Source organism: Durio zibethinus, chromosome 25, assembly GCF_047325235.1.
Source record: "Durio zibethinus cultivar Kanyao isolate XHJ-2024 chromosome 25, ASM4732523v1, whole genome shotgun sequence".
Classification (NCBI taxonomy): domain Eukaryota; kingdom Viridiplantae; phylum Streptophyta; class Magnoliopsida; order Malvales; family Malvaceae; genus Durio; species Durio zibethinus.
In genome coordinates, this window is record NC_143186.1 from 4,995,484 (window position 1) to 5,022,333 (window position 26,850).

Consider the following 26,850-nt stretch of genomic DNA (forward strand, 5'->3'; position numbering starts at 1 on the left):
TCTTCACTTGTATTCTCAATGCAAAATTAAAAAAAATTTTCACTTAATCTCTATACTTTTGACTTAATCTTGACTTTTGCATTCAACTCTTATCTATTTATTACTTGCTACATTATCAGACCAAATGTATATAAATAATTTATATGAAAACGAACATGTACAATACTTAAGTTTACTATGTTTTAAACAAAAGATACTAATAAGACCAGTACTTACACAAAATGAGATCTCCTTATTGTGAAGTAATTTATCAGTTACCAGATATTATGAATGTTAAAACTCTGTTACTAACATAGATAGTACCCAAAAGTATTTGTAGTTGGGGTTGAAATAAAGTGAAATAAGGTGGGTTTTGGAGAAAATTGTTTACACCAAAATGAAAATCACTAATTGCAAAAGCTGAAGGAATAGTCGACTGAAGTAAAAGCTAAAGTAAATAAGTAATGAATAGTCAAAATAGGGTTCTAAAAGACAATGCTTGAATACTAAAAGCTGAAGGAAAGGGAAAGTAAATTGTACTTGATCTGAAAAGAGAAATAGTATAATAATGAAGATGAAGCTTGAAGTTGGTGATTGGATGTGCTAAGTTTGGAAAGATTTTTGTTGGACCAGATTATGAAAGGCATTTACTAAGAAAACTACCTACAATAATTCCATCCTAAATATTTTTTGAATAAATTATAGGTGCCTTCAATAGAGTCGTAGTAGAAAAGTTGTGTAATATTAAAGGCATTTACACCATAAAAACACTGTAACTAATTTCATCTAAATTTTTTATGTATTTATTGAAGATATTTTTTACATAATACGCCTTCAATAACTCTCATATTTTTATCTTACAATATCAGTGAATATGGTTTTCTACAAAAAATGCCTTCAAAAAATTTTTTTAAAAAATTGTTTAGGATTATTAAAGGTATATTTTGTTGAAAATGCCTTTAATATTACACGACTTATATTTTAAGGGGTTATTGAAGGCTTTTATTCCAGAAAAATGCCTTGACTAATTTGTTTTATTTTTTGAAGTATTTTATTGAAGGTGTCTTCTAGTGTAAAACACATTCAATATCATACTGCTCAAATTTTAATAGGGATAGAGAAGGCATTTATTATAGAAAAATGCCTTTACTAAATGCTTTTATTTTATTTTAAGTGCAAACTCATTGAATAATTTCCAATTAAAATTATTGGTATTATTAATGATGTCTTCTAGCGAAAAACGCCTTCAATAATCGAGAACTTAAAATTTTTAACAGTTAGTGAAGGCGTTTATTCCAAAAAACCGCCTTCACTAACTATATTTCATTACGTACATAATTATTAAAAGTGTTATTTATAACAATCACCTTCAATAATTTTTGTTTCAAAATTTTGGGATTCTTAAAGACGTTTTCTACTGACAAAGGCATTCAATAATTCCATTTAAATTATCTACATAAATATTGGAGGTGTTTCTTGATAATAAATACCTTCTAAAATTTGTACACATCATAAAGGCATCTTTTGCTACAAAACGCCTTCAATATATAGCTATACAAATTTTAACATGGTAATTGAAGGCGTATATTCAAGAAAAATGTCTTTAATAATTCTTTTTAAATTTTGAAGATAATTATTGAAGGCATTTTTAGATAACAACCATCGTCAATAATTTTCTCTTAAAAAATTTTTGGGATTATTAAAGGCATCTTCTACTGGAAAATGCCTTCAATATACCACTATGGTTATAGAAGGCGTTTATTTTAGGAAAACGCCTTTAATAATTCCTTTAAACTTAGTACATAATTACTGAAGGCATTTGTTAATAACACATGCCTTCAATAATTTCCCTTTAAAAAAATTTTGGAATTATCAACGGCATCTTCGATTGACAATCGCCTTCATTCAGTTAATATTTAAATTATCTTCATAAAAATTATAGGCATGTCTTTATAATAAATGCTTTCAATAATTTTTTTAAAAAATTTGTTGAGATTATTAAAGATATCTTCTACTGTAAAATGCCTTCAATATAAGGCGTATATTCAAGAAAACGTCTTTTATTATAAATTATCTACATAAATATTGAATGTGTTTTTCGATAATAAACGCTTTCTAAATTTTGTTTAGATTATTAAAGGCGTCTTCTACTGTGAAACGCCTTCAATATACAGCAATGAAAATTCTAACACAGTAATTGAAGGCGTATATTCAAGAAAAATACCTTTAATAATTCCTTTTGAATTTTTGCATAAATATTAAAGGTGTTTTCAGATAACAACCGCCGTCAATAAATTCCTTTAAAAAATTTTTGAGATTATTAAAGGCGTCTTTTACTGGAAAAGGCCTTCAATATATCACTATGGTTAGAGAAGGCATTTATTTCAAAAAAATGCATTTAATAATTCTTTTAAACTTAGTACATAATTATTAAAGGCGTTTGTTAATAAGACACGCCTTCAATAATTTCTCTCTAAAATCAATTTTTGGGGTTATTAAATGCGCCTTTTATTATAAAATACCTTCAATAGTTTGTTATAAACTTTTGAAGTCTATAATTATTGAAGATATTTTCTATATAATACGCCGTCAATAATTCCCTCTATCCTTATCACAGGTATATCAGTGAAGGTGATTTTCTACTTAAAATGCCTTCAATAATTTTTTAAAATTATGAAAGGTATTTTTTGATAAAAACGCATAAAATAATTTTGTTAGAAAATTATTTTTTTGATTACTAAAGACGTTTTTTTTTTTTTTATAAAAAATGCCTTCAATAATCTCTAATAAAATTTGAAGGGGATTATTGAAGGCATTGTTTCCAGAAAAATGCCTTTAATAATAATTTATATATTCATTTCCATGCTTTGAACATCGAAATGACAAACTGCTAGTACACAAAATGATTAAAAGTTACGTTATTCAACCAAACCAAACCCTTAAATACATTTCTAGCAGACTATTCATTTTTTTATCCCTATCGTCACCATCGACCTTTAACAAATCATCGGTGCACACCTCTCTTTCTACCGGTAAGTCTTTTTTTTTATTTTTAGTTTACTGTATTATTTATAATAATCGATAGAGATTTTTTTTTCAGTTCCTTAATATTTACATATGCGTTTATATATTTTCATTAACTTCACTGTAAGCATAGTCGTCCAAGCACCTTTCATTGTATGTATGCTATTTTTATGTAGTATGCCTTAAATATTGTGGTTTGCTGAACTTTGTTGTTTGATATTTTTTTGCTAAATGGTATTGGGGGACTGAATTGTATGTTGAATGGTTTGTTGAACCTTATTGTATGATATTGTATTGCTGGAATGTATTGTATGATATTGAAAGGCTGAATCATATGCTGAATGGTTTGCTAAACCTTAATGTCTGATATTATTTTACTGAATGATTTTGTATGATATTGGAGGGCTGAATCGTATGTTGAATGGTGTTTTTGAATGGTTTACTGAATGGTATGTTGAATGGTGTTTCTGTACGTAGTATGGTATTGGTTGTATTTAATAATGTATAGTGTTAAATTTAGACGATCATATTATGTAATTCGTATAATTATGATCAACATTACAAGTATCATAAGCTCTGAACAATATCATTCTCCTTCTAATGAACATGCACAAGACAAAGCTATGGGCCAAAAAAAAAAAAGAATGGCCCAAATAAATAAATTAAAGTGAGTGACACAAAAATTTATGTTCACTTCAATCAAAGTAGGCAGCCTGTGTCTGAAGGAGCTGCCAAGATGGCTACTCATATTGGAGCCGTCGTTCGTCATAGGATTTTCATTATGTACACCGATTGATGATGAGTTTTTGATGATCTAAAAGATGAGATATGATAGTCGGTTATGGTATGTTTATTCAACTATTTCGTAAAATTTGTTAAGTATCATTTAATTGAAATTCAATGTGTTCAAACTAATTGTGTTAACTTATTTAGGAACGATTCAATGTCCCAATTGACTATAAAAAGATTATGTTGCAATTTGCTGAAAAAGCGTTCAGAGACTTTAAAAGTAGATTGACAGCCCAATATATTTTATCGCTGACTGGTAAAGGTGATGTATTGGTTGTTCCACCTGTGGCATATGCAGATGTGATAAGTGTTGAAGATTGAACAAATTTTGTTAAAAATTGACTTTTAAAAAATTTTTCAGTACTTAAACCCATTACCAAAAAAATTATTTGTAAGTCTTTATGCAATGTAGCCTTGATCTTTATATGTAATTGACTTAATTTTTTGATTTTGTAGAAAATCAAAGAATAGCAACAGGACATTCGGGCCAAACAACAATATCACCCTCAGACAGCAAGAAAGAGATATGCAAATGTGAAGTATGAGCTAGTATGTATGAGCACACTTGTTTTATACTCATTAATAAATATTTATGAACATTCATGTCATACATTCTCATTCTTTTATTACGATAATTTAATAAGAATCAGTGAGCTCTGGCATAAAAGTTTTCAGATGAGATGTTTGGAAATGATGACATCTACAGAATGATGGATCATTTGTAAATGAAGCAACTGAAGAAATGGCAAAAAAGATTGTATGTATAACTACTTTTTTAATATAATGTATGATTGGCATTATGATTGTATGCATGAATGTATACTAACTTGTATAGATTTGTTGTTACAGCCCATCTTATTATTATCCTTCAGAATGATTATACTACCAAAGTCTAATATGATGAACTGGCAACCCAGTATGGCAAAAATCCTTTGTCTTTAGCATTAGGCACTAAAGAAAGGCTTAGTTGGGTTCATGGGGTTGGTAAATTTATCTTGCCATCAAAGTTTTTTGTTAATTAACAAAAAATCTCGCGAATGAGAAATGCACAATATGAAGCAATCATTGAATAACAACAGCAACGAATTGATGACCACGAGCAACGCCCCAATGAGTAACAGTAAAGACTCATTGTTTTAGAGTCCATGTTAGCAGCAATGCAGCATAACATGCCAGTACATCGGTCTGACAGCATCGTCCCTAAAGGAAAAGCTTCCGTTGTAAGTAAGAAAGCAATTCCATCCTTCGCTACCACCCAAGAAGTATGATATTATTTATAATTTTAATATTAATTTGTTTATTATATTGATTGATTTGGTTTTAATACTTATATTTCATTAAATATTGTAGTAAGATGTTCGGACTCACAATATGACCCTTGCTCAGGCTTCCATAGATGAGTTATCCAAATATTCATTGAAACATTTTTTCGGAGGAAACTTCATAACTATTGAGTCTGAGGAAGGGTTATTTGATAAACTGTCATTTTCTTTCATTGGTGTGGATGAGGTTAAAGAATTTTGTGAACTGGATGAATTATCAGCTACTGAGATCATTGCTTATATGAGGTTAGCTTATAAATACAAATATGTACATTCAATATGTAGTAATCTATATTAGGTTATAGTACTAACAAGCAGTGTTGATTGTTATCATGCCGCTTCCTATATAGAGAGCTCAAGGGGAGACAGTTGAGCAATAGATTTAGATTCATTAACCCCAACTTCATTAGAGAGCAAAGTGAGATAGTCGCTTATCATGCTAATCATGTGATCCTGTGTATGAAAACACCGGCTGATTATTATTTGCTCTCGTATAATGCGCAGCAAGCTATATTCAAACATTAATTACTCCAACCTTACCCAAATCTTATCTAATGCGTAATCTGAGTATATCATTGTTATTATTTTGCAGTCGTCATTGGGTGCTTGTTGTGATTGACACCAAATACTTAACGCCATACTTACTTAATTTAGTTAATCCAATGGTGATGCCTAACACTGATATTCAAACTTTTATAAAGAGGTATTACACTTTATTATATTATATATCTTCTGTTTCTTCATAAGTAATTTTATTTATGTATTAATTAATTTTTTTTCTTTTCAATTTAGGGTAATATCTGCATTCGATAAGAAGATAAAGAAATCAAAATGGGTGTCATTATCAGTAAATGTGAAATATATTCTTTTATGCTGAGTTTGTGTAGATAAATATTTCCTAAATCCACTCAATTTAATTTTTAGGTACCTCGTCAACCCGGTAATACTGAATGTGGATATTATGTCTTTCATTTTATGCGGGAGATAGTGTTACATGATTTTATGACCACACCATTTAAGGTTAGTATAAATCTCATAAACTCGTTATATCTTCAAAAAATAAAAAGGTTCATTATGTTCTCATTTCTTAGCATTTACTTCTTATTTTTTTTAGTGGGAGAATAAAGAAAACTTCACGGAAGAGGAAGTGGATAATGTCCATAAAGAATGGTGTGACTATGTATTATCATTTATCAATGTTGATAAACCTTCAGGTTAGACATTGTTAGCTGAATGTAAATATATGAGGAACAAAGTGTTATAATGTTTTAAACATGCCATGTTGATGGAAACTTTAAGTTTGTACATTGGGGTATTGGTTTAATATTATTGTTATACTTAATATGAATACACTATGTGTACTTAATAAATTATTGAGTACAATTATTTCAGAAAAGTATATTAATTCGACAATGTTATCAGTTTTAATTTAAGATATGTGGTTAATTTATTGAAATACAACAATATTCATTATATAAATTCCAAAATGTAATTCATAGTATCACATATGAAAACCAAATGTTTTTTGGGTATTAATATACAACTGACAGTAAACATTTTGTAGGCATAAACCTACAACTGACTTGACTATACAATATCAAATATATTTTTTTGATCGGATTATTGAATGCATTTTTAGCAAGAAAATGGCTTGAATCATCCCTAATAGAAATTTTTGAAGGAGTTTTTAACCAAAATCGCCTTCGATAATCACCCTAAAAATTAATTGTATGGAATATTAAAGGCATTTTGGAAAGAAAAAATGCCATCAAGAATCCGTTGTGCCTTTTTTGTATGGCTTATTAAAGGCATTTTAAAAAATTACCTTCAATAAAACCAACTAAAAATTAATCGAATGGATTATGATAGGTGTTTTCCAATGGGTAATGCCTTTAATAATCCCTAACAAAATATTACTGAAGGCGTTTCTGGATATAATCGCGTTCAATAATTCCACCAAAAATTTATTGTGTGGAATATTAAAGGCATTTTAGGTAAAAAATGCCTTCAAGAATCCTTCGAGTCTTTTTTGTATAAATTATTAAAGGAGTTTTAAAAAAATACCTTCAATAATACCAACTAAAAATTAATCAAATGGATTATGAAAGGCGTATTCCTATGGGTAATGCCTTGAATAAACCCTAACAAAATTTTATTGAAGGCGTTTATGGATATAACCGCCTTCAATAATTCGACCATTAAAAGTTTCGTTTGGAATATTAAAGGCATTTTGATCCAAAAACGCCTTCAATCATTCATTCAAACTTTTGGCTATGGATTATTGATGGCATTTTGACAAAAATCACCTTTAATAATCACAAAAAAAAATTATTGATTGGAGTATAGAATGCAAGTTCGACCAAAAACGCCTTTAAGAATCGGCTCCATATTTTTCCTATGGATTATTAAGGACATTTCTCTATAAAAAAACGCCTTCAATATTCTCCGCAATATTTTATGCGAAAATTATGTGTCATAATTTGTATTGACATGAAAATATAAAATATAATTTTTTTATTTTATTAAACCTATATATGATTTTTCTAAAATTTTAAGCTCTATTATCTTCGTACCTTTAATTATATCGTATAATAGTGTTATGTTTCAAATTGCCAAGTCTATATTTTGAGAAAAGAATTAGAAATTGTTGGTAAAGGACATTGAACATAGGTTGAAGCAAGCTTTTGGTTTGATTCAATATATCATTCCAAACTTTGAATTAAATAATTATACTTTTGTGGCATTAGAACAACTTTTCAACGAGCATTCCACTTCTCTCTTAGAACATAAATTTTTATGCCTTTTAGCAGAAGCATGCATTTGATGTTTGACAGGCTTTTATTTGAAGAGTTAGACTATAATTTGGTAGAACTTCATAAATAACATATGCATTTATTGTCCAATCTAAATCAAGAACAAATTCAAGTTTTATAAAGCCATTAAACTATCCATTGAAAATAATGAAAGATTTTTTTTTGTTTATGGCAATGGAGGAATTGGAAAAATATATTTATGGAACATTATAATGTCTAGTATGAAGTCATTGGGAAAAATAATGTTTGTTGTGGCTTCATCTAGTATAGCATCTTTATTTTTACCTAGAGGCTCAACATGTGAAATTAGGAAAGGGAATGTAGAATACGAGCCTTATTATTTAAGATAAAACTCCTATGATACTTAAAAATTACTTTGAAGCTTTAGATAAAGATTTTACAGTATGTTTGGATTGAAAGGAGAGGAAGGAAAGGAAAGTAAAGTAAAGGAATGTAAAAGAAACAAAATCTCCTTCCCTTGTTTGGATAAATTTTTAATTTAAAGAAAGGGAAAAATGTGGCAGCCAAATAACCTTTGGTTTCCTTTGTAAACCTAATTTTTTTAATACTTGAATTTGGAGGAAAAACTAGGGAAAAGAAAGTTGAAAATTATTTTTTTTTATAAAAAGACTATTATATCTATCTTTTTATTAATACTAAAAACCTAATAAAAAAAATCTAAGCAGATCACAATCATCTTGTAATTTTTTCAAAGACATCTCTTTTATCTCTTCCAATATAAAAATTTTTTATAATTTTTTGGTGATTTGATTTGGATGAATGATTGAATATAAATAGATATATTTTTTAGGTTTATAAGATGATAGACTAGCTCAAAATCCATCAATGCATGTTTGTAAAATATCTTCCTGTTTCACTTGATTAAAAACCATTGATATAGCAGCAATTGTGAAGCCAGATAAGATAGCAAACATATCATGGTCCAGGAGTGCTCTAAAATCACAGGCAATGAAAGGTTATAATTGAAAAAATTTATTATAATGAATCATTTCCTTTCTTTTGCACTCTTTATCCAAACAATGGTTGTTAGAATTCTTTTCCTTTTCTTTCTTTTATTAATTTTAATTATCCAAACAAGGGTTACATGCATCCTTTCCTTTTTTAAAAAAAATTTTCTTTTCCATTCTTTTCTTTTCCTTTCCTTTTATTTTCTTTATTAATATTTATCCAAACATAGCGTTGAGATATTCTAAGCATTGGATCACTAAATGAAAATAAAAAACCTTTTAGAGGGATAACTATGGTGTTGGAAGAGGATTTTAGACAAATACTACATGTGATCAAATGTGAAACAAAATTGGATATTGTAAATGCTGCAATAAATCGATATGTTCTACGGCAACATTGCAAGGTTTTTAAACTTAAAAGAAATATGATGTTGCTCAGAAATGATCTTAATGAATAACCTACAGCTGAACTTAAAACTTTTGCAAATTGGTTGTTAGACATTAGTGATGGCAAGATTGAAACTATTTCATATGGAGATGAAGATGAAGCATCATGGATTAAGATACCTAATGAATTATTGATTTTAGCTTTGGGTAATTCTATTAATGCTATATCCTTAGTAGTTTACACTAATTTTCAATCTAATTTTGCTGATTCATTTTATTTAAGCCAAAAAGCAATTATTACACCATACAATAACACGATTGATTTTAATAATGCTTATATGCTTACTAAGAAATTATGTCCTTCGTTTTATGCGAAAGATGGTGTTACATGATTTTATGACCACACTATTCAAGATTAGTATAAATCTCATAAACTCGTTATATCTTCAAAAAAATAAAAAAGGTACATTATGTTTTCATTTCTTAGCATTTACTATTGATTTTTTTTTAGTGAGAGAGTAAAGAAAGCTTCACGGAAGAAGAAGTGGATAAAGTCCGTAAAGAATGGTTTTATGCTTATATGGTGTTACATATAATGCTTATATGCTTACTAAGCAATTATGTCCTTCATTTTATGCAAAAAATGGTGTTACATGATTTTATGACCACACCATTCAAGGTTAGTAAAAATCTCATAAACTCGTTATATCTTCAAAAAAATAAAAAAGGTACATTATGTTCTCATTTCTTACCATTTACTTTTAATATTTTTTTTAGTGAGAGAGTAAAGAAAGTTTCATGAAAGAGAAAGTGGATGAAGTCCATAAAGAATGGTGTGATTATGTATTATCATTTATCAATGTTGATAAACCTTCAGGTTAGACATTGTTAGTTAAATGTAAATATATAAGGAACAAAGTGTTATAATATTTTGAACATGCCATGTTGAATGGAAACTTTAAGTTTGTACATTGGGGTATTGGTTTAACATTATTGTTATACTTAATATGAATACATTATATGTACTTAATAAATTATTGAGTACGATTATTTCAAAAAAGTATATTAATATGGCAACGTTATCAATTTTAACTTCGGATGTGTGGTCAATTTATTGAAATACAACAATGTTCATTATATAAATTTTAAAATGTAATTCGTAGTATCATATATAAAAACCAAATGTTTTCTGAGCATTAATATATAATTGACAGCAAATATTTTCTGAGCATAAACCTACAATTGACTTGACATATACAATATCAAATATATTTTTTTGATTGAATTATCGAAGGCATTTTTAGTAAGAAAACGCCTTGAATCATCCCTAATAGAAAATTTTGAAAGTGTTTTTAACCAAAACCATCTTCGAGAATCACTCCAAAAATTAATTGTATGGAATATTAAAGGCGTTTTGGAAAAAAAAATGCCTTTAAGATCCGTCGTGCTTTTTTTGCATGGATTATTGAAGGCTTTTTAAAAATATACCTTCAATAAAACCAACTAAAAATTAATCGAATGGATTATGAAGGGTGTTTTCCTATGGGTAACGCCTTTAACAATCCATAACAAAATATTATTGAAAGCGTTTCTGGATATAACCTCCTTCAATAATCTGACCATCAAAATTTATCGTCTAGAATATTAATAACATTTTTTTACCAAAATCGTCTTCAATAATCCCACAAAAAATTTATTGTATGGAATATTAAAGGCGTTTTTAGTAAAAAATGCCTTCAAGAATCCATCAAGTCTTTTTTGTATAAATTATTGAAAACGTTTTAATAAAACACATTTAATAATACCAACTAAAAATTAATCGAATGAATTATGAAAGGTGTTTTTTTACAGGTAACGCCTTGAATAATCTCTAACAAAATTTTATTGAAGGCATTTATGGATATAATCGCCTTCAATAATTCGACCATTAAAAGTTTCATTTAGAATATTAAAGGCGTTTTGAGCCAAAAACTCCTTCAATCATCCGTTCAAATTTTTTGCTATGGATTATTGATGGAGTTTTGACAAAAATTACCATTAATAATCACAAAAAAAATTTTATTGATTGGAATATAGAATGCGAGTTCGATAAAAAAACACCTTCAAGAATCGGCTCCATATTTTTCTTATGGATTATTAATGGTATTTCTCTATGAAAAACGCCTTCAATATTCTCTGAAAATTATAAGGCATTTAGTATTCACTGAAAATTTTAAGGCAGGATTATTCAAGGCATTTTAGTCAAAAAATGCCACTGATATCAAGTCTTGGGTGACGTTTATAAGTAATAACGTCGCTATTTGAATATTTAGCGGCATTTTGATAATAAACGCCTTAAGTTTTATAAAAACACGAAAGCTAGCGGCATTTGTAAGTGAATGGCCGTTACAAAACTGTCGCTAATACGCCATTTTCTTGTAGTGATAGTTTGTAATTATCAACATTTTTTCCTCTACAGGTCCTTGAATTTCTTTGCAAAAGACTCTAACAATTGTGTTGTAGTTACTGCAGGCTATCCTTTTATACTGGCCTTACAAATCATCAATTTATGAGCCAAAGTTATCTTCTCAATTGGGATTTCCATTCCTAACTTAACTTTTGCAACTATAAATGCATCTAGATTTGCTAGAATTTCATCAAATTTAGTAACCATTACTTGATTTTCAACCTTTGACAGAAAAAGAATGTTGATTCCATACTCTCCTAGTAGTTTTCTAATCTTTACAGGGCCTGAATCTTTTCGAGCAAAAGATAAGCCGATCATAGCTATCTTATGTGGAACACCATCAGTATATGAGCTCAACATCCGAATCGTGGTGAAACAAATGCATGACATTGATCAAGCTTAAGATCAACAGAAAGGACAGCATCTGATCAAGTAATAATCAAAATGCTAGGATGCCAATTGAAATCAATATTTAGTTGTGTACAAGTCTTTTAACCACTCGAATCATTCCATAAAACTCTCAACTCACTTTCTTTAATATAACCTTTGGGTCTTTGACAATAAACATCAAACTTCAAATCAAACAAGAACAATGCACCATTCTCTAAAGAAACCATATTTTCTTCAAATAACTGCGGATTACAACAAAAACAAAACATTTTAACACAATACCCAACAATAGAATCACTTGAAATTCCTTTGAACTTATTCAAAAACTTAGAATCGTTGTCTGATTTGACAATGATGGCTTGTCGATCAAGCTCTTGAACCTCTTATAGTTGCTTTGGTGCATCAATTTTCATCGACATCTAGTATGTCTACGATGACCCAAGCTCTATCGACTAGTCTGTTGGTGAGTCATGTTCCACCGGATCAATAGTCTCTGACTCACCCATGACAGTGTAGGTGGAGCTCTGATGATAATGTTCTTTTCCAATCGATCCATTTGAAGCTATAGATCATAAATAAAAGATCTTTGATTGTTGATGAAAGAGGTTAAAGTAGAGCTTTTATCGTCAATTTTAGATTCTAATGCATGTCGTAAGTCAAGTATTTGGGCAGTGAAAGAAGCAGTAAGGTTGCGAAGGGTTTCTTCTATAATAAAGTTTGGTTCTAGAGGCATGGTGGATGTGAAAGGGCAAAGAAAGCACCAATGATAGAATTTGCAAGAAAAAAAAAAGAGAAAGAAGAGCAAAAATGGCAAAGAAAATGAGAACAGAAAAGAGAATATTGATAAAAAAAGGCAGCTAGTACAAGTAACGGCTTCCCAACAACTATCTAGCTATTGGTTTTAATTATCTAAGGCAAGGATTCAAATAGCGGTCTAATAGTGGTGTCGCGACTGCTATTTCGCGGTCGCGCCACTATCCGCCACCGCTATTGGAGAAAAAACGAGGGAGAATTTGAATCTCATCTATAGCGGATGAATCGAGGCCGTGAATTGTGGTATAACGGTGAATAGCGGCAATAGTGGTCTGCTATTGCCCATTATTGCCGCTATTCCTATTTTCATTCAAAAATTCAAAAAAAAATTCATTTGATTTTATTTAAAAACTTAAAATAAAAACAACAAGAAAGAAAATAAACATCAATTTACAAATTCAGAAAAAAAAACCCACAAAACTTAAACTTTCAAAAAAATCAATTCTCTCAAGTTCAACTTCAATCAAAATCAGGTATATGCAATTTAAAGTAAACAATTAATTCAACACTCAAATTATCTTTTTTTTTAATTTCCAAATTTGCTATGATTTTATGTGTTTGGGATTAGATTGGGCTATGTTACATTGATAGAAGGAGGCAAAAGTTGCTGGGACTTAAAATAAGAGATAAGAGATGAGAGTGAAACTTGAGGTTTACAGAAGCAAGCAGATAGCACACATCAAATAAAAAGAGAACTGAGAGATAGGGATGAGGATGAAGGTTTGGAGAAAAAAAATTATTGAATACAAGGTGAAGAGATAAGAAGTTGTGTGGGTTTGTGCCATTTAGTCAAAAGACAAGAGAAGTAGACTTGAGGTTATTATTATTGAAAATCGACCATAACATAGAGGCTGTCAAGTTTGATTTACTGTAAGTTCATAAAAAGCAATTCTTTTTACTCATAAATAATAATGCTCTTACTTAATTTATGAATACCTAATCACTTATTATTTGATTTATGCATAATATAGTTCGGTAATAATTTGATGAGTATGGTAATTAAATAATTAAATATATTATTCGTTATGATTATTTATTTTTCACATATTTATTTATCTCTTTTTATTTTTTAATTATCATATAAATAATTTTTAAAATATGAATATTTTGCTATAAATATTTTTTTTAAATAAATAAAACACATGATATGATATAAATTATTTTAAAAATCATAAAATAAGAGGTTTTATGATTAATAATTAAAATTACTATATTTTATAGCAAGTTGAGCAAAATTTTAAAAAATTCACAACCGCAATAGCAACAATGACCGCGAAGGTCTCCGTTATATTCGCAACCGTGACAAATGTGATACGATCGAAAACGTGACCGTTACCGCAATTTAAAATCTTGATCTAAGGTCATTCCTATTTGTAACTTCTCAAGCATTTTCACTTTCCTCCCATTACAAAAATCTTTGATTCAAGCAAGGCTCATCAAATTTGTTTAAAGCCTTGGCCTCCGTTTGTAAGCCCCATGCCTTTAACTCAGGTTTGTATCAATCATTGCCAGGTATGAAAATATGAGAATTGGAATGCTCTGTGAGTTAGTTTGGATTTCAATTTATTATGTAATTTTTTTATATATTTAATGGTAAAATAGATAGTAAAAACTATTTATTTAGAACAAGAGTGAAATAAATTGTTCATTCCATCAAAATTCTTATTAAACTTCAGGAAAACAAGGATTTAGGATTATTTTTCACACTATTAAAAATTTTTAAAAATCCCATTGCGAAAACTAAATATAAAAATCAAATTATCAAAAATAAAAATCATGACAAAAATCTTATTTTCCTTTAAAACAAATCCCATTAAAAGGTTTTCTTTTTTCGTGTAAATGAGATTCTTAATATTTGGACGAAAAATAAAAAGAAAAATTCTTAAAGGACTAGAGTGAGTGAGGACGTGGCAATTTTATCGCCCATGTATTTGACAGTTTGCAGTTGACTCTTGGCGTATCCTTTATCCGTTGTTTCTTCCTCAAGCTTCTTTTCTCTGATTTTCTTTCTGTTTTCTCTTTTTCATGCTAATTTCTACTCTGTTTCTTATCTGCTGCCGGTGTCCGATTGCCTGACCGAGTAAGATTCGGGAGGCCGTATTCTCATCCGCAATTGGCAATCTAATGGATTCCCCGATTCGGATCAACAACGCGGCTATGTAAGAATTCGATGTTGTTGATACAATCCTTGTAATATTTGTTTATTATGACTATTTTGTTTCATTTCTTCATTAGTAGTTTAGTTTTGTGAAAAATGTATGCGTATTGCCCTTTAATTAATTTATCCTTCTACTCGGTGAAGGTCCTGTAAATTCAGTGGAAAAGAAAAACAAAGAGCTTAAGGGAAATTAAAAGAGAAGAACGTGGAAGTTTAATTTAAAAAAAAAAATTGGAGGATGGATTTTTTTTTTTTTTTGATCTTATCTTCAAATTCGATGAAATTTTGGGTTTCTTGCAGCAGATATTTGTTTTTTCATGGTCAAACAGAGAGAAATATATATATATATATTTTTTTTTTTACTATGAAAAATATTTATTTATTTAAGAAATATTGAATTTAATATTTTTGCCTTCAGGACAGATATAAACTTGCTGCTGAATTAAAGGGACAGAATCAATTTTGTTTTAATTATTGATTTTAATAAATCAAAGAAATAAAAAATAAGTAAAAAAGTTAATCTTAATTTTTAGATTTATTAAAAGTAATATCTAAAAAAATATAAAATTAAAAATTTTTTATTGATATAAATTAGTTTTTTTAAATTAAATATATATTATACATTTTTATATATAACGCGCGATCGGCACCACGTCGGCTCTGAAATCGTTCTGCAATCGTACGATGAGCTACCCACCGTCAACTAAGGCGGCGGCGCTTGTCGGCGGGTTTACGAAATTAAGTTGACCAAAATTTAATGATTACCGACTTAAAAATTACCGACTTATGAGTCGTTATTTATAAATATGAAGACACCTGCGTGCATGATATATTTGGGCTTCCTTTGCAGTTCACGTGGTAAAAGCATATGGTTTGTACGAGCGTTCATTCAATGGAGCCAACCAAAAGCAGTTTCCTTTTGCGTAAACAGCAGAAGGTGGGTAACTCTAACCCATCCTTTCATGATTATAATGATAACCATCGCTGGTTTGTATATTTTCTTTTTTTATTTGATATTGTACATACAAAGGTTTTATGGATGGTCTAAAATTTTGATCTTCACTAACAGGATTAGAATATCGTAGCATATTTCATTCTCTTTTCGTTAAATTTTTTATTTTCTTTTAAATATGTCCCAATGAAATATGTGAAAATCTTCTAATTTCGCTGATAAAACTTTTAAACTTAATTGACAATGAAAATCTTTTATTTTTTTTCTATCATGTATCTATTATGTGTATGTATATATTATTTTTTTTCTATCATGTATCTATTATGTGTATGTATATATTATAAAGTTCAACCATATATGATACTATGCTTTTAGAAAACAACAAATGAACCGCAAAATTACATAGTTTAGGTATTATTATATCATTCAATTACGGCTTGTATTTTAATGTATGTTAGTATCATGAAATTTGTATATAATAATTAAATTATGTTTGTTACACTATATTTGCATTTCTTAAGAAAGAACAAGAAATTGCCATGCAGTGAAATTGTTTTATATAAAAAAAGTAAAACTAAGTATTAAATGAATATGTCAAGGGTGAAAATCAAATCATCGTATAAAATGGAAACTTATGAAAAGTAAAAATAGCAATTAAAGAGTATTGAAAATTTTTTAAGAGCACTTTAAAGATTGAGTAAATAGTTTGAAAAACTTAAGAGGGTGGAAGCTAAAATAAATAACAAAGCAAGAAAAAGCTTTGACGGCTTGTGTTCAAACCACAAAATATCATTTTCTTAACCCTTTCTTCTCTCTTTACATTTTGGTTACTACTTTCTATTAATTATTAATGTTATAACTTGTAGTATTAGAATTTAGAAGATAAATCCACAAGTTTTAAAATTTTGATAAAATCTTTATAAATTACTAGCTCTGATTCTTATTCATACGGACTGTTTAATTATGTGTGAAGAGAGTGAATTCATCAAAATTTATGAGGAAGAGATTTAAAAGGTTGAAAGCAGAGATGAAAGACATAAGCAAAGAGCAGCAAAGCATTAAGGAAGGGCAAAGGCAAGTTCGAGCCAAACTCGAAGCAATCAAAGAAGAATGCAATCAGCTACAGAAGGAAACTAACCAAATTATCCAACAAAGTGCCAACACTCAAATCCGTCTGGGTGTGATGTTCAATATCTTAAAGGCCCGAGAACAAGGTGATTTCGACAAGGCTGCTCAATTAACTCGACTACTTCGGTAAAGGAAATCGTTTCTTGTTCTTTTTTATTGATAACTTGATGCAATTTTCCTTAAACTTATTGTAAAGTTTTTTTTTCCAGGGAAATAGTAGCCAAAGACAATTGCAAAAACGAAGCATGCCTATAGTAGTTCAAAGATCAAATTTGAACTTTTCTTTCTGAGGAGATGGTATCAAGTTTATCAAAACAAAAAAAAATATTTAGTCTGCATCGATCGTCAAGGCCAAAAATGAAAGCCAATTAAACTTTTAAATGTTATTTTTATCAAACTTTAATTTTTTTTAAGACATTTTTATATGTAAAATTCCGTATATGTACTTGAAGGGTTGTTAAGTATTGTCTATAAATATATGATGTAAACAATCAAAGTGTGATGTATTCTTATTGTTTTGCAATAAAATTCCTTTCTTATGGCAAAAAAAGTGTAGCAATTTGGATTATTCCCCGAAAGTGATTAAGCATTCCACTTGACAATAGGTGAAAGATTCAATTTAAATATAAGATCATATAAATTTTAAAATGGTCTTCATTAGGAATTACATAGAATTTGTGTTTTGATATCATGTCAAGTATCAAACTTAAAATCAAATGATAGAAGATAAATGAACAATATTTAAGAGATGTGAGATAACATCACTTTAACATAAGTAACTAATTAGTTCTTAGTCTTTTTGTCTCGTAAAAAGATTTCTAATTAGGTATATAGGGTTCTTATGAAAGGCTTATTATGAAATTAGGATTTTAGGCAAATACTACATGTGATCAAATGTGGAACAAGAATGGTATTGTAAATGCTGCAATAAATCGATATATTCTATGGCAACATTGTAAGGTTTTTAAACTTAAAAGAAATATGATGTCGCTAAACAATGATCTTAATGAAAAATCTATAGCTAAACTTAAAACTTTTGCAAATTGGTTGTTAGACATTGATGATGGCAAGATTGAAACTGTTTCATATGAAGATGAAGATGAAGTATCATGGATTAAGATACTTGATGACTTATTAAATTTTGCTTTGGGTGTTATATTAATGCTATATCCTTAGCAGTTTATACTGATTTTGAATCTAATTTTGCTGATTCATTTTATTTAAGCCAAAGAGCAGTTATTACACCATACAATAACATGATTGATTCTATTAATGCTCATATAGTTACTAAGTTCTAGGATTTAGCAAGTGCTATTATAGTTCTAAAACAATTTCAAAATAATCAAATTCTTTGTCAGATATAGATTTGTTATACCCTCATGAATTTTTAAACTCTTTTAAATTTCCTAACATCCTAAATCTTGAGCTTAACTTAAAAATTGGCTAAGTTATATTGCTTCTTCGAAAATTAAATCAAACTATTGGTTTATGTGATGGAACAAGACTTTTGGTCACCTAATTAGCTTTAATGTCATAAAAGCTAGAATTATAATTGGTGCTCATTCTGGTGAAAAATTTTTTATACCTAGAATTCTCATGACAGTTAAGGGTAAAAAAACTACCTTTTCACCTTTTCTCTTGAATAGAAAATAGTTTTTGGTCAAATTATGTTATGCTATGATAATAAATAAAAGTCAAGGGCAAACATTAGACATTGTTGGTTTATACTTGCCCAAACCTATATTTACACAGTTAATTATATGTTGCTCTTTCAAAAGTGATATCTCGCATTGGTTTAAAAATTTTGATCCAAAATGAACGTGGCATAAATATTTGACAACTTGGATAAAAGTTGTTACAAATTAAATTTCATTGTTTTTATATGTCTTGCACATAGTTTGTTTTTTTTGGTTCTTTCTTAGAAAAGTTTTTATAGTTGGAAATCACGATTGTTATAGTGATGATAATTGCATTACTTCCTTTCCGAACTTTGTTATGTCTATATTCAAAATGTTTAATGGGTGTGTGACATATCTATGGTCCAAAATTTGTAGCATGTAAATAGTCTGTAACACCTAAGAAAATATTTTATTTTTATTGGTTTATCACATGGAATTGATTTGTAAATCGATCAAGTAATATGTATTTTAAATCATACTATCTTTCTAAATATATTAGTTTTTTTTAGTTTGTTATTATGATTGTCCTTTTTTGTTTGTCCATGTGTTTGAAACTAATTACTAAATCCTACAAGCAATATTATGCATCTTAAAGCTTAGTATCCTTCTAAATTTATTAGATTTAGCATATTTTCAATTATGATTATTCCTTTTTCTTCTTTTTTCTCTCATGTGTTTTAATTGGTTATAATCTATAATTACCTTTATATTTTTATAAAGTTGTTTATTTATTTCTCCTTCTTTGATACTTTGTATCATATATTGGACTATAAATTACTATTTTTTATTCACAAACTATATTTTTTTGTTATAGTTGATAAACTATGACTTATTGCCTTTTATCACAACTATCACGAATCAATGATAATCAATCATAAAAGTCAGAGTAGCATGTATTTAGGATTCGATAAATCATAAAACAAATCAATTGATGACTTCAGATTTTCTTACTTTAGATACTGAGGTACAAACAAAGTTTAAATAACCAAATAATTTTACATAAATTGTTTTATATAATACTTTAATACCTTTTATAAACATTCTAATTTTTTTTCATAATAATACCATGCATGTTGTGATCAAAAGTTTAGAAGTAGAAAATTTTAAATCAATGCTCAAAGAAAGTGATGTATATGAAATCTTAGGATTTTAATAAGTAGACTAAAATCATCTTTTAATGCTGTGCTTGGACAAAATAAATCACACTTATCAAAAAAACATAAATCAAGAAAATAAATGATAACTCAACTGTGTCTCCTCAACATTTTATCACCATCCAGCCATATGATGCACTGAATGAAAGAATATATGAAGACAAATATATGACAGGTAATTTAATCTCTATTGTCTTTCAATACTTGCCTATTACGTCTATTATATCCTTGTTTATTTTTCATCTTTACTAACTTTAATGCCTTCAAAACCAACTATTTAAAGATGTCATTGATCTACTGAGATATAGATCCTATTTAAAGTGTTGAAATGTAATCAAATAAATGAGTAGTTGACAAGCATATCTAATTATCTAAGAACTCTAGTTAATAAAAGTCTTTAAATTAACAAATGTACACTGCCTTTGTAAAGAGATTCTTCCTCCTTGATGTTAATTAATTTAATATTAAATTAATTGATGGACATGTCATCCTTTTTTATAAAGAGATTCTTTTAATTTTCTAAAATATAATAGCAAATTTAATGTTAAAAATGATTATACCAAATCCCAAAAATCTTGTCAAACATCTTTGCTCTTTCTCCTTCATGAAGTTTTTTTATTTTCTAAGATAGACCCTAGCTATCACAGGCTTGGAGCTCTAATCCTATGTGGCAACAAGCAATGACAGAAGAGCTTCAGACTCTTGAGAAAACTCATACTTGAGATATTATTGAACAACATTTTGATAAGTTAGTGATTGATTGTAGGTGGATCTATAAGATTAGTACTCGATCCGATGGGTTAGTGGAATGTTACAAAGCTTGTCTTGTTGCTCGAGGGTTTATACAAGAATATGGCATTAACTATGAAGAGACTTTGTCCCAGTTGCACGTCTCACATATGTTCGTTCACTATTAGCTATTACTGTAGTTAAAATGTGCCCAACCTTTCAAATGGATGTTAAAAATGCATTCTTAAATGTCGATCTTACTGAAAAAGTCTATATGAAGCCAACTCTCGATTTATCTACATCTAGTAATCATGATTCTACTATTTTTACTTGAACTACTAAAAATAGTACTACTCTTCTCTTACTTTATGTAGATGACATGATCATTATGGATAATGATGCAAATGGTATTTAAGATATGAAGACTTTTCTTCATTCTAAGTTTGAGATGAAAGATCTTGATTCTTTTAGTTGTTTTTGGAACTTAAAATCACTAGTGATTCTACTGGCTTACATTTGTCTTAAACAAAGTATGCTTATGATCTTATTGCTCAGGTAGGTTTAATTGATAACAAGATTGCATCACCTCTTGAACAGAATTTGAAGTTTTCTCCTTTTAATGGTACACCACTTTTAAACCCTTCTTTTTATCGAACTTTAATGGGTAGTTTAATATACTTGACAGTTACTCACCCAGATATTACCTATACTGTTCATTTGGTTAGTTAATTTCTGTTTGCTACTTGATCTACTCATTTTGTTGTTATCCTCTAGATCCTACGATATGTTAAGGGTACTATGTTCCATGGTTTGCATTTTTTCTTTAGTTCCTCTACAGACTTGCATTGTTATTGTGATGTTGATTGGGTAAGAGATTTTATTGATTGTTATTCTACCACAGGCTACTGTTTCTTTCTTGGTTCTTCTTTTATTTTTTGACAAAGTAAAAAAGCAAACTTTGGTGTCCTGCTCTAGCATTGAAGCTGAGTATCAAGCTTTTACAGATGCCACATCAGAACTTTTATGGTTATAATGGTTACTTCAGGATATGGGTATTTTTCATCACTCTATACTCCTATATTTTGTGATAATCAATGTGCCATTCAGATAGCTCACAATGATACTTTTCACAAGCGTACTAAATATATTGAAATTAACTATCACTTTATTCATCACAATTTGCTTGCTTAAACTCTTCCACTTGTTCTTATTACCAGTGTTGATCAAAAAATAGATATCTTCACCAAATCATATCCAGCTGGTCAATTTATTTTTCAAATTTTCAAACTCAAGTTGGCCTCTACATTACCATCTTGAGTTTATAGAGGGAGGTGTCAATGATATTCTAATATTCTAGATTGATGATATTATTTTAATAATATTTTAGTAATATTCTAGATTGATTTGATATTAATTTAAAGAATATTAGATATTGATTAGGTAATTATAATAATTGATTTAATCATTAATTTTATTTATTGCATTATCTATTTTGTAACATTTTACTTCTATATAAATAAGTTTTAAATTTCATTATAAAACATAAATCTTTATAATAAAGTTTGCATCATTATTTTTCTTTTTCAATATAGATGTAATCAACACTATAAATTGCTATGCATCACAACCAAGCTGGCAAACAAAACCCACAATAACTCAAAGTAATTCATGCACTCTCACCAAAGCTAATCTATTATTTCTCTGTAACTTCCTCTTTGCTTCTCCAAAGCTAATCTTTATTCTTTGTACTTGATAGAAAAGACTTTTCTCAAGCATAAAAAAATGGTTGCCATGCCTAAAATTGCAACTGGCAATGGTCACGGTAAAACTCTCATTACTTTGATGGATGGAAGGCATACGAGACAAATCCTTTTCATCTCATAGACAGACCTGATGGAGTCATTCAGATGGGTCTTTGCAAGTGTGAAGAAAAAACTCAAACTCAAGTTAGGCAATTCAAATTTGAGCTCTTGTATGCATCTAATCTCCATTGTCTAGTCATTTTTTTAAAATGAAAAGACCGAAACAAGAAAAGCAAGAAGAAAATGTCAGAATGATGCATTACCCTAGATAATAAGGAGTGAGAACCAGAAATGCTTCACCAGGATCTGCCAAGCAAAAGGCAACCATCTCATGAGCTCCGGTTGCTCCAGCGCTCATAACAATGCGGTCTGGATCAAATTGTACTCTATTATTCTGACATTCATGTTTTGCCAATGTTTGATGCGTGGATTTTTTTACTTTTAGAGACGTTAGTTATTATTATTATTATTTTTACATTCATGCTTTGCCAATATTTGATGTCGGTACAAAAGGGAGATGTGGAATTGGGAAATTGCGATGTTTCACTGAACTTAAAGAAGGAGAATTGGCAATATTTAATCTCCAGAATGTTAGAAACGAAGAAGAAGCTAGGGAAGCTAAACTGAAGAAGAACTTAAACAAGTTGAGATACAAATGGGTGTACTCTAGAAGTGAAGGTTGCAATAACGATGAGGAAGTATTGGAAGGATTGAAGCCTCACTCAAATTTGAAAAACTTAACGATTGAGAATAAGGGAGAGCAGTATCCATTGTGGTTGGCAAGGAAGAGTTTTAGTGGTCCAAGTACTTGTTTTCAATCCATCAATATGGTGGAGTTGCATCTGTTAGATCGTCGGAATTTAAAGAATCATCCAAGTCTGGGGCAATATCCCAATCTCAAATTTCTTGAAATAAATGGTTTAGATAATGTGAGTGGAGTAGGAAATGAAATTTATTTTGATGGCAATTGGTGCGATAGTGGTGATAAGAAGATGCCAATCTCATTATTTCCAGCATTGGAAATTTCACCTGATGGGATATGAAAGAAGTAAAAGAATGGTCAGAAGTGGAGCAAGAAAGCCCTGTGTTTCCTTCACTAAAAGAGTTGCAAATTGTAGATTGTTACAAGCTAAGCAGGATTCCAAGAACGAGTAGATTTTCTTCACTGGAGACTCTTTATTGAAGGAGGCAAGGACAGAGAATGGATTATTACCCTCTAGTCTAAAAAAATTAAGAATAGAATGGTGTCGGAGCTTAAAATCCATTCCAAGTGTAGAAGGTGGTATTTCAAGCCAATAAATTTCTTGAACCTGACTGAATGGTGGTACAGCCAAGACCTTCCCACCTTTCTATTTGTAACGTATAAAATAAAAATCACTAATGTTGGTAAACTATTTTTTGATTTTTTTTTTATAAAATGTGGTTAATAAGTTTCAATTAAGCCATTGAACATTTGATTCAATGATTAATGTATAATCTTTCATTCTAATCAAATCAACATTCAAATTATTCATTTTCTAAATCATAAATATCAATTAAGAACCTCTAACTTCATTGGTAAAATTTAAAAATTAAACAAAATGATGTATGAATTTGAATTTTTTTCATAAAATAAATATTAACATAAATTTTTGAAGAGGGATCTATTTATATGGGCATAAGTTTTATATTCTTTTTTAACTTTTGAATCAAAATAGCTAAAATTAAAAATATTATTTTGATATAAATTAATTATGGATTTAATTTTCATTTAAAGATTAAAAATAATATAAAATTTACACTAATATAAGTGAATCTTTACTCAAAATTTATTAAAAATGACAATTTGAATATGTTCTCTCTATAAGGGAAAAAATCTACAATAAAGTGTTCTTTCTTCTTATTCTATTGCCTGAAACTATGAAAGATTGTTTAGTTTCCTATTTAGGATGCAAAGATACCAAGCACATTGATTAATCATTGAAAAAGAATGTAGAAAGATAGAATACTTGAAGTTGGAGAGGCTGACTCTGCTTCTGCTAGAAACTTGTGGGCGGATAACGTTGTTAGCTTAACAAAAAGTGGTCCACCAAAAAAAATAAAGAAATCATGAAACGAGTAACAATCAAACCCACTGACCACTGGGATGGGCTCCAGCACGTCCATTTGTGGACCTTTGTGGGTCCAATCTGTCATGGGACTCACTCCACCCACTGAATTGTGGTCTTCTTCACGTGGCTCCAACCTTTGACCCTACCAAAGCAACAGTCCCCACTGTCCAGGAATGCCTCTGACACCTAGCCTAAATAGCAGGAAAACCATGTTCACCCTCACTCAAGGGCCAAGGCCGGCTCTGGCTGTCATGAATTTCACTGGGGGAGGTGGCTACCGGCTAGGCCAGGCCAGGCCATTGTTTCCTATCTATGGGGCTTGGATTTGGTTCAATAAACCAACCACACATTTTCGATTGTTATTGAAAGGCAAGCCGGAGAAATTATTGGGACTTTAGGATTTCTTTTAATTGTTTGTATCTAAAGATGTCAATTTAAACTTTTGCTTTTGATCTTGTTATTTGCATTCAAAAAATGAAAATTTGAATTTTACATTATAGAAACTATTTTTAATTAAAAATTTATCTTAATTAATTTATGCAACAAATTAAAATATATTAATAAAAAATCTAAAAAGAGAGTTTTTGATGTGTAGATTGATGTAAGGATATTAGGATGTTACTGAACCTGGATCGATGACCATATATATATATATATATATATATATCTAATCTATCACAAGTAATGGCAGTTGTACTGATTGAGAAAGAGCTATTTCTTATTCACTAAAACAATTATTATAATTGGAATTCCCCTTTTATACTTTTTCTTAAGGACCTAATCTGTTGTCATTCGTACAAACTAAAAATTTTTTTATTGTGCCATGTAATACAAATTCTTTTCTTTTAGGTAAAAGTAGTATCTATTCATATTAAATGTTTCCAATGTCAGCTTCAACAGCTGAGCTTATATACTGAGGAGATTCCCCTATCCATAAAGTGTCGTCCCCTGCATGTAGTTCACGTCTGGCTAACGCGTGTGCAACTTCATTACCTTCTCTCAGTTTTTTGTATGATACATTCTTCAAAGTATGCTCTACAATCTACTTCCATCCTGAATTATTGGTTCAATGTGTGAGAGCCCCCCTTCCTCCTCCCTCAACCTGTTGATCACTATCTATGTATCCCCTTCTGCAATCACCTTTTGACAGCCTAATTGAGCTACTACCTCCAACGCATGAACCGTAGCTAATGCTTCAATGATTCCTGCATCTGAAACCATCCTCACCTTATTTGCTGATGCAACTATCACATGCCCCTGTGGTCTTATTACGACTCCAATACCTCCTGTTTTGTGCTCACAGTCCAATGGCCCATCAACATTGACTTTAAAATATGTTGAGGGAGGAGCCACCCATTTTGTATATCTCTTGTTCGTGCATGCACCAGTTTCAGGTCTAGCACTGTTTACTTCTGCCAGATAAGAGATTACCTTGTTTTTAAGGCTTGTAACATCCATATTCCTTCCATTCCAGTTGGACCACAGGATCACAAAGATCAAATCAACATCTGTTTTGCTTAGATTGTTTACTGTAACATCTAGCCACTGCAGCACGCTATCAGCATGGTTTTGGACTATTGGTTTCAGCTGCTCCCATCCTTCCAGTATCGCTTTTGATATGGCACAACGAATCAAAGCATGCATCACAGATTCGTCAACTTCCCCACGCGTAGGACAACGTGGATCTACAGAAGGTATTCTAGAAGCTAAATTCGCTAAGGTTGGCGGTATCTGATAGGCGCATCTCCACATAAAAACCTTAACTTTCGGTGGGACCTCTGCTTCCCATATCATTCTCCATATAAGCTTGTGATTTCCCACTGCCTGTCTTGCTTGCTGTTGTAGTTTGTAACCACTTTTAATCGAATACGCTCTATTTTTGTTATAGTACAGACCACTCTATCAGAAAGTCCACTTTTGCTTATGGGGATCATACATATTGCTTGAGCTTCATCTCTGTTGAACTCCCTGTGGATATCGTCTTCTTTCCATTGGCTTGTTTCCTTGTCAATCAGCACTTTCACTTTAGCATCGATATCAATCCCAGTAGGTATCGAAGTTGGTATGAAACGTTCATCAGTCGGCAACCACCTATCTCCCCAAATACTTATTGACTCCCCGTTACCGACTTTCCACCTTGCTCCTCGCAGCAACACATCCTTTGCTTCCCATATGCTTCTCCACGTGGAGGAGGGCCTATTTCCAATATCAGCTTCCAAGAAAGAGC

The 26,850-nt window shown here is 29.9% G+C and overlaps 2 protein-coding genes and 1 long non-coding RNA gene across 3 annotated transcripts; 2 read left to right on the forward strand and 1 right to left on the reverse strand.

Moving 5' to 3' along the window:
• The first annotated feature begins 15,071 nt into the window (after positions 1 to 15,071).
• Positions 15,072 to 17,719, forward strand: LOC111276080 (uncharacterized). The gene is made up of 4 exons (XM_089754681.1): positions 15,072 to 15,090; positions 15,940 to 16,026; positions 17,015 to 17,295; positions 17,379 to 17,719. The coding sequence occupies exons 2-4, from the start codon at positions 15,958 to 15,960 to the stop codon at positions 17,422 to 17,424; spliced, it is 396 nt and encodes a 131-aa protein (XP_089610807.1). The 5' UTR covers positions 15,072 to 15,090; positions 15,940 to 15,957; the 3' UTR covers positions 17,425 to 17,719.
• A 3,770-nt stretch (positions 17,720 to 21,489) lies between these two features.
• Positions 21,490 to 23,008, forward strand: LOC149511532 (uncharacterized). The gene is made up of 2 exons (XR_016333762.1): positions 21,490 to 21,783; positions 22,488 to 23,008. It is a non-coding gene; the product is annotated as an uncharacterized LOC149511532 (long non-coding RNA).
• Positions 23,009 to 25,739: 2,731 nt separating this feature from the next.
• On the reverse strand, positions 25,740 to 26,417 carry LOC149511533 (uncharacterized). The gene has a single exon (XM_089754338.1). It carries the CDS (start codon positions 26,415 to 26,417, stop codon positions 25,740 to 25,742), a length of 678 nt encoding a protein of 225 aa, XP_089610464.1.
• Between the last annotated feature and the right edge of the window lie 433 nt (positions 26,418 to 26,850).

Bases quoted from the DNA above. Each gene is read 5' to 3' on its own strand.
- LOC149511533 (XM_089754338.1), bottom strand. From the start codon at position 26,417: ATGATATGGGAAGCAGAGGTCCCACCGAAAGTTAAGGTTTTTATGTGG.
- LOC111276080 (XM_089754681.1), top strand. From the start codon at position 15,958: ATGGTTTGTACGAGCGTTCATTCAATGGAGCCAACCAAAAGCAGTTTC. The intron at 16,027-17,014 runs GTGGGTAACTCT...TTATGTGTGAAG, and splicing joins TTTTGCGTAAACAGCAGAAG to AGAGTGAATTCATCAAAATT. The intron at 17,296-17,378 runs GTAAAGGAAATC...TTTTTTTTCCAG, and splicing joins CAATTAACTCGACTACTTCG to GGAAATAGTAGCCAAAGACA.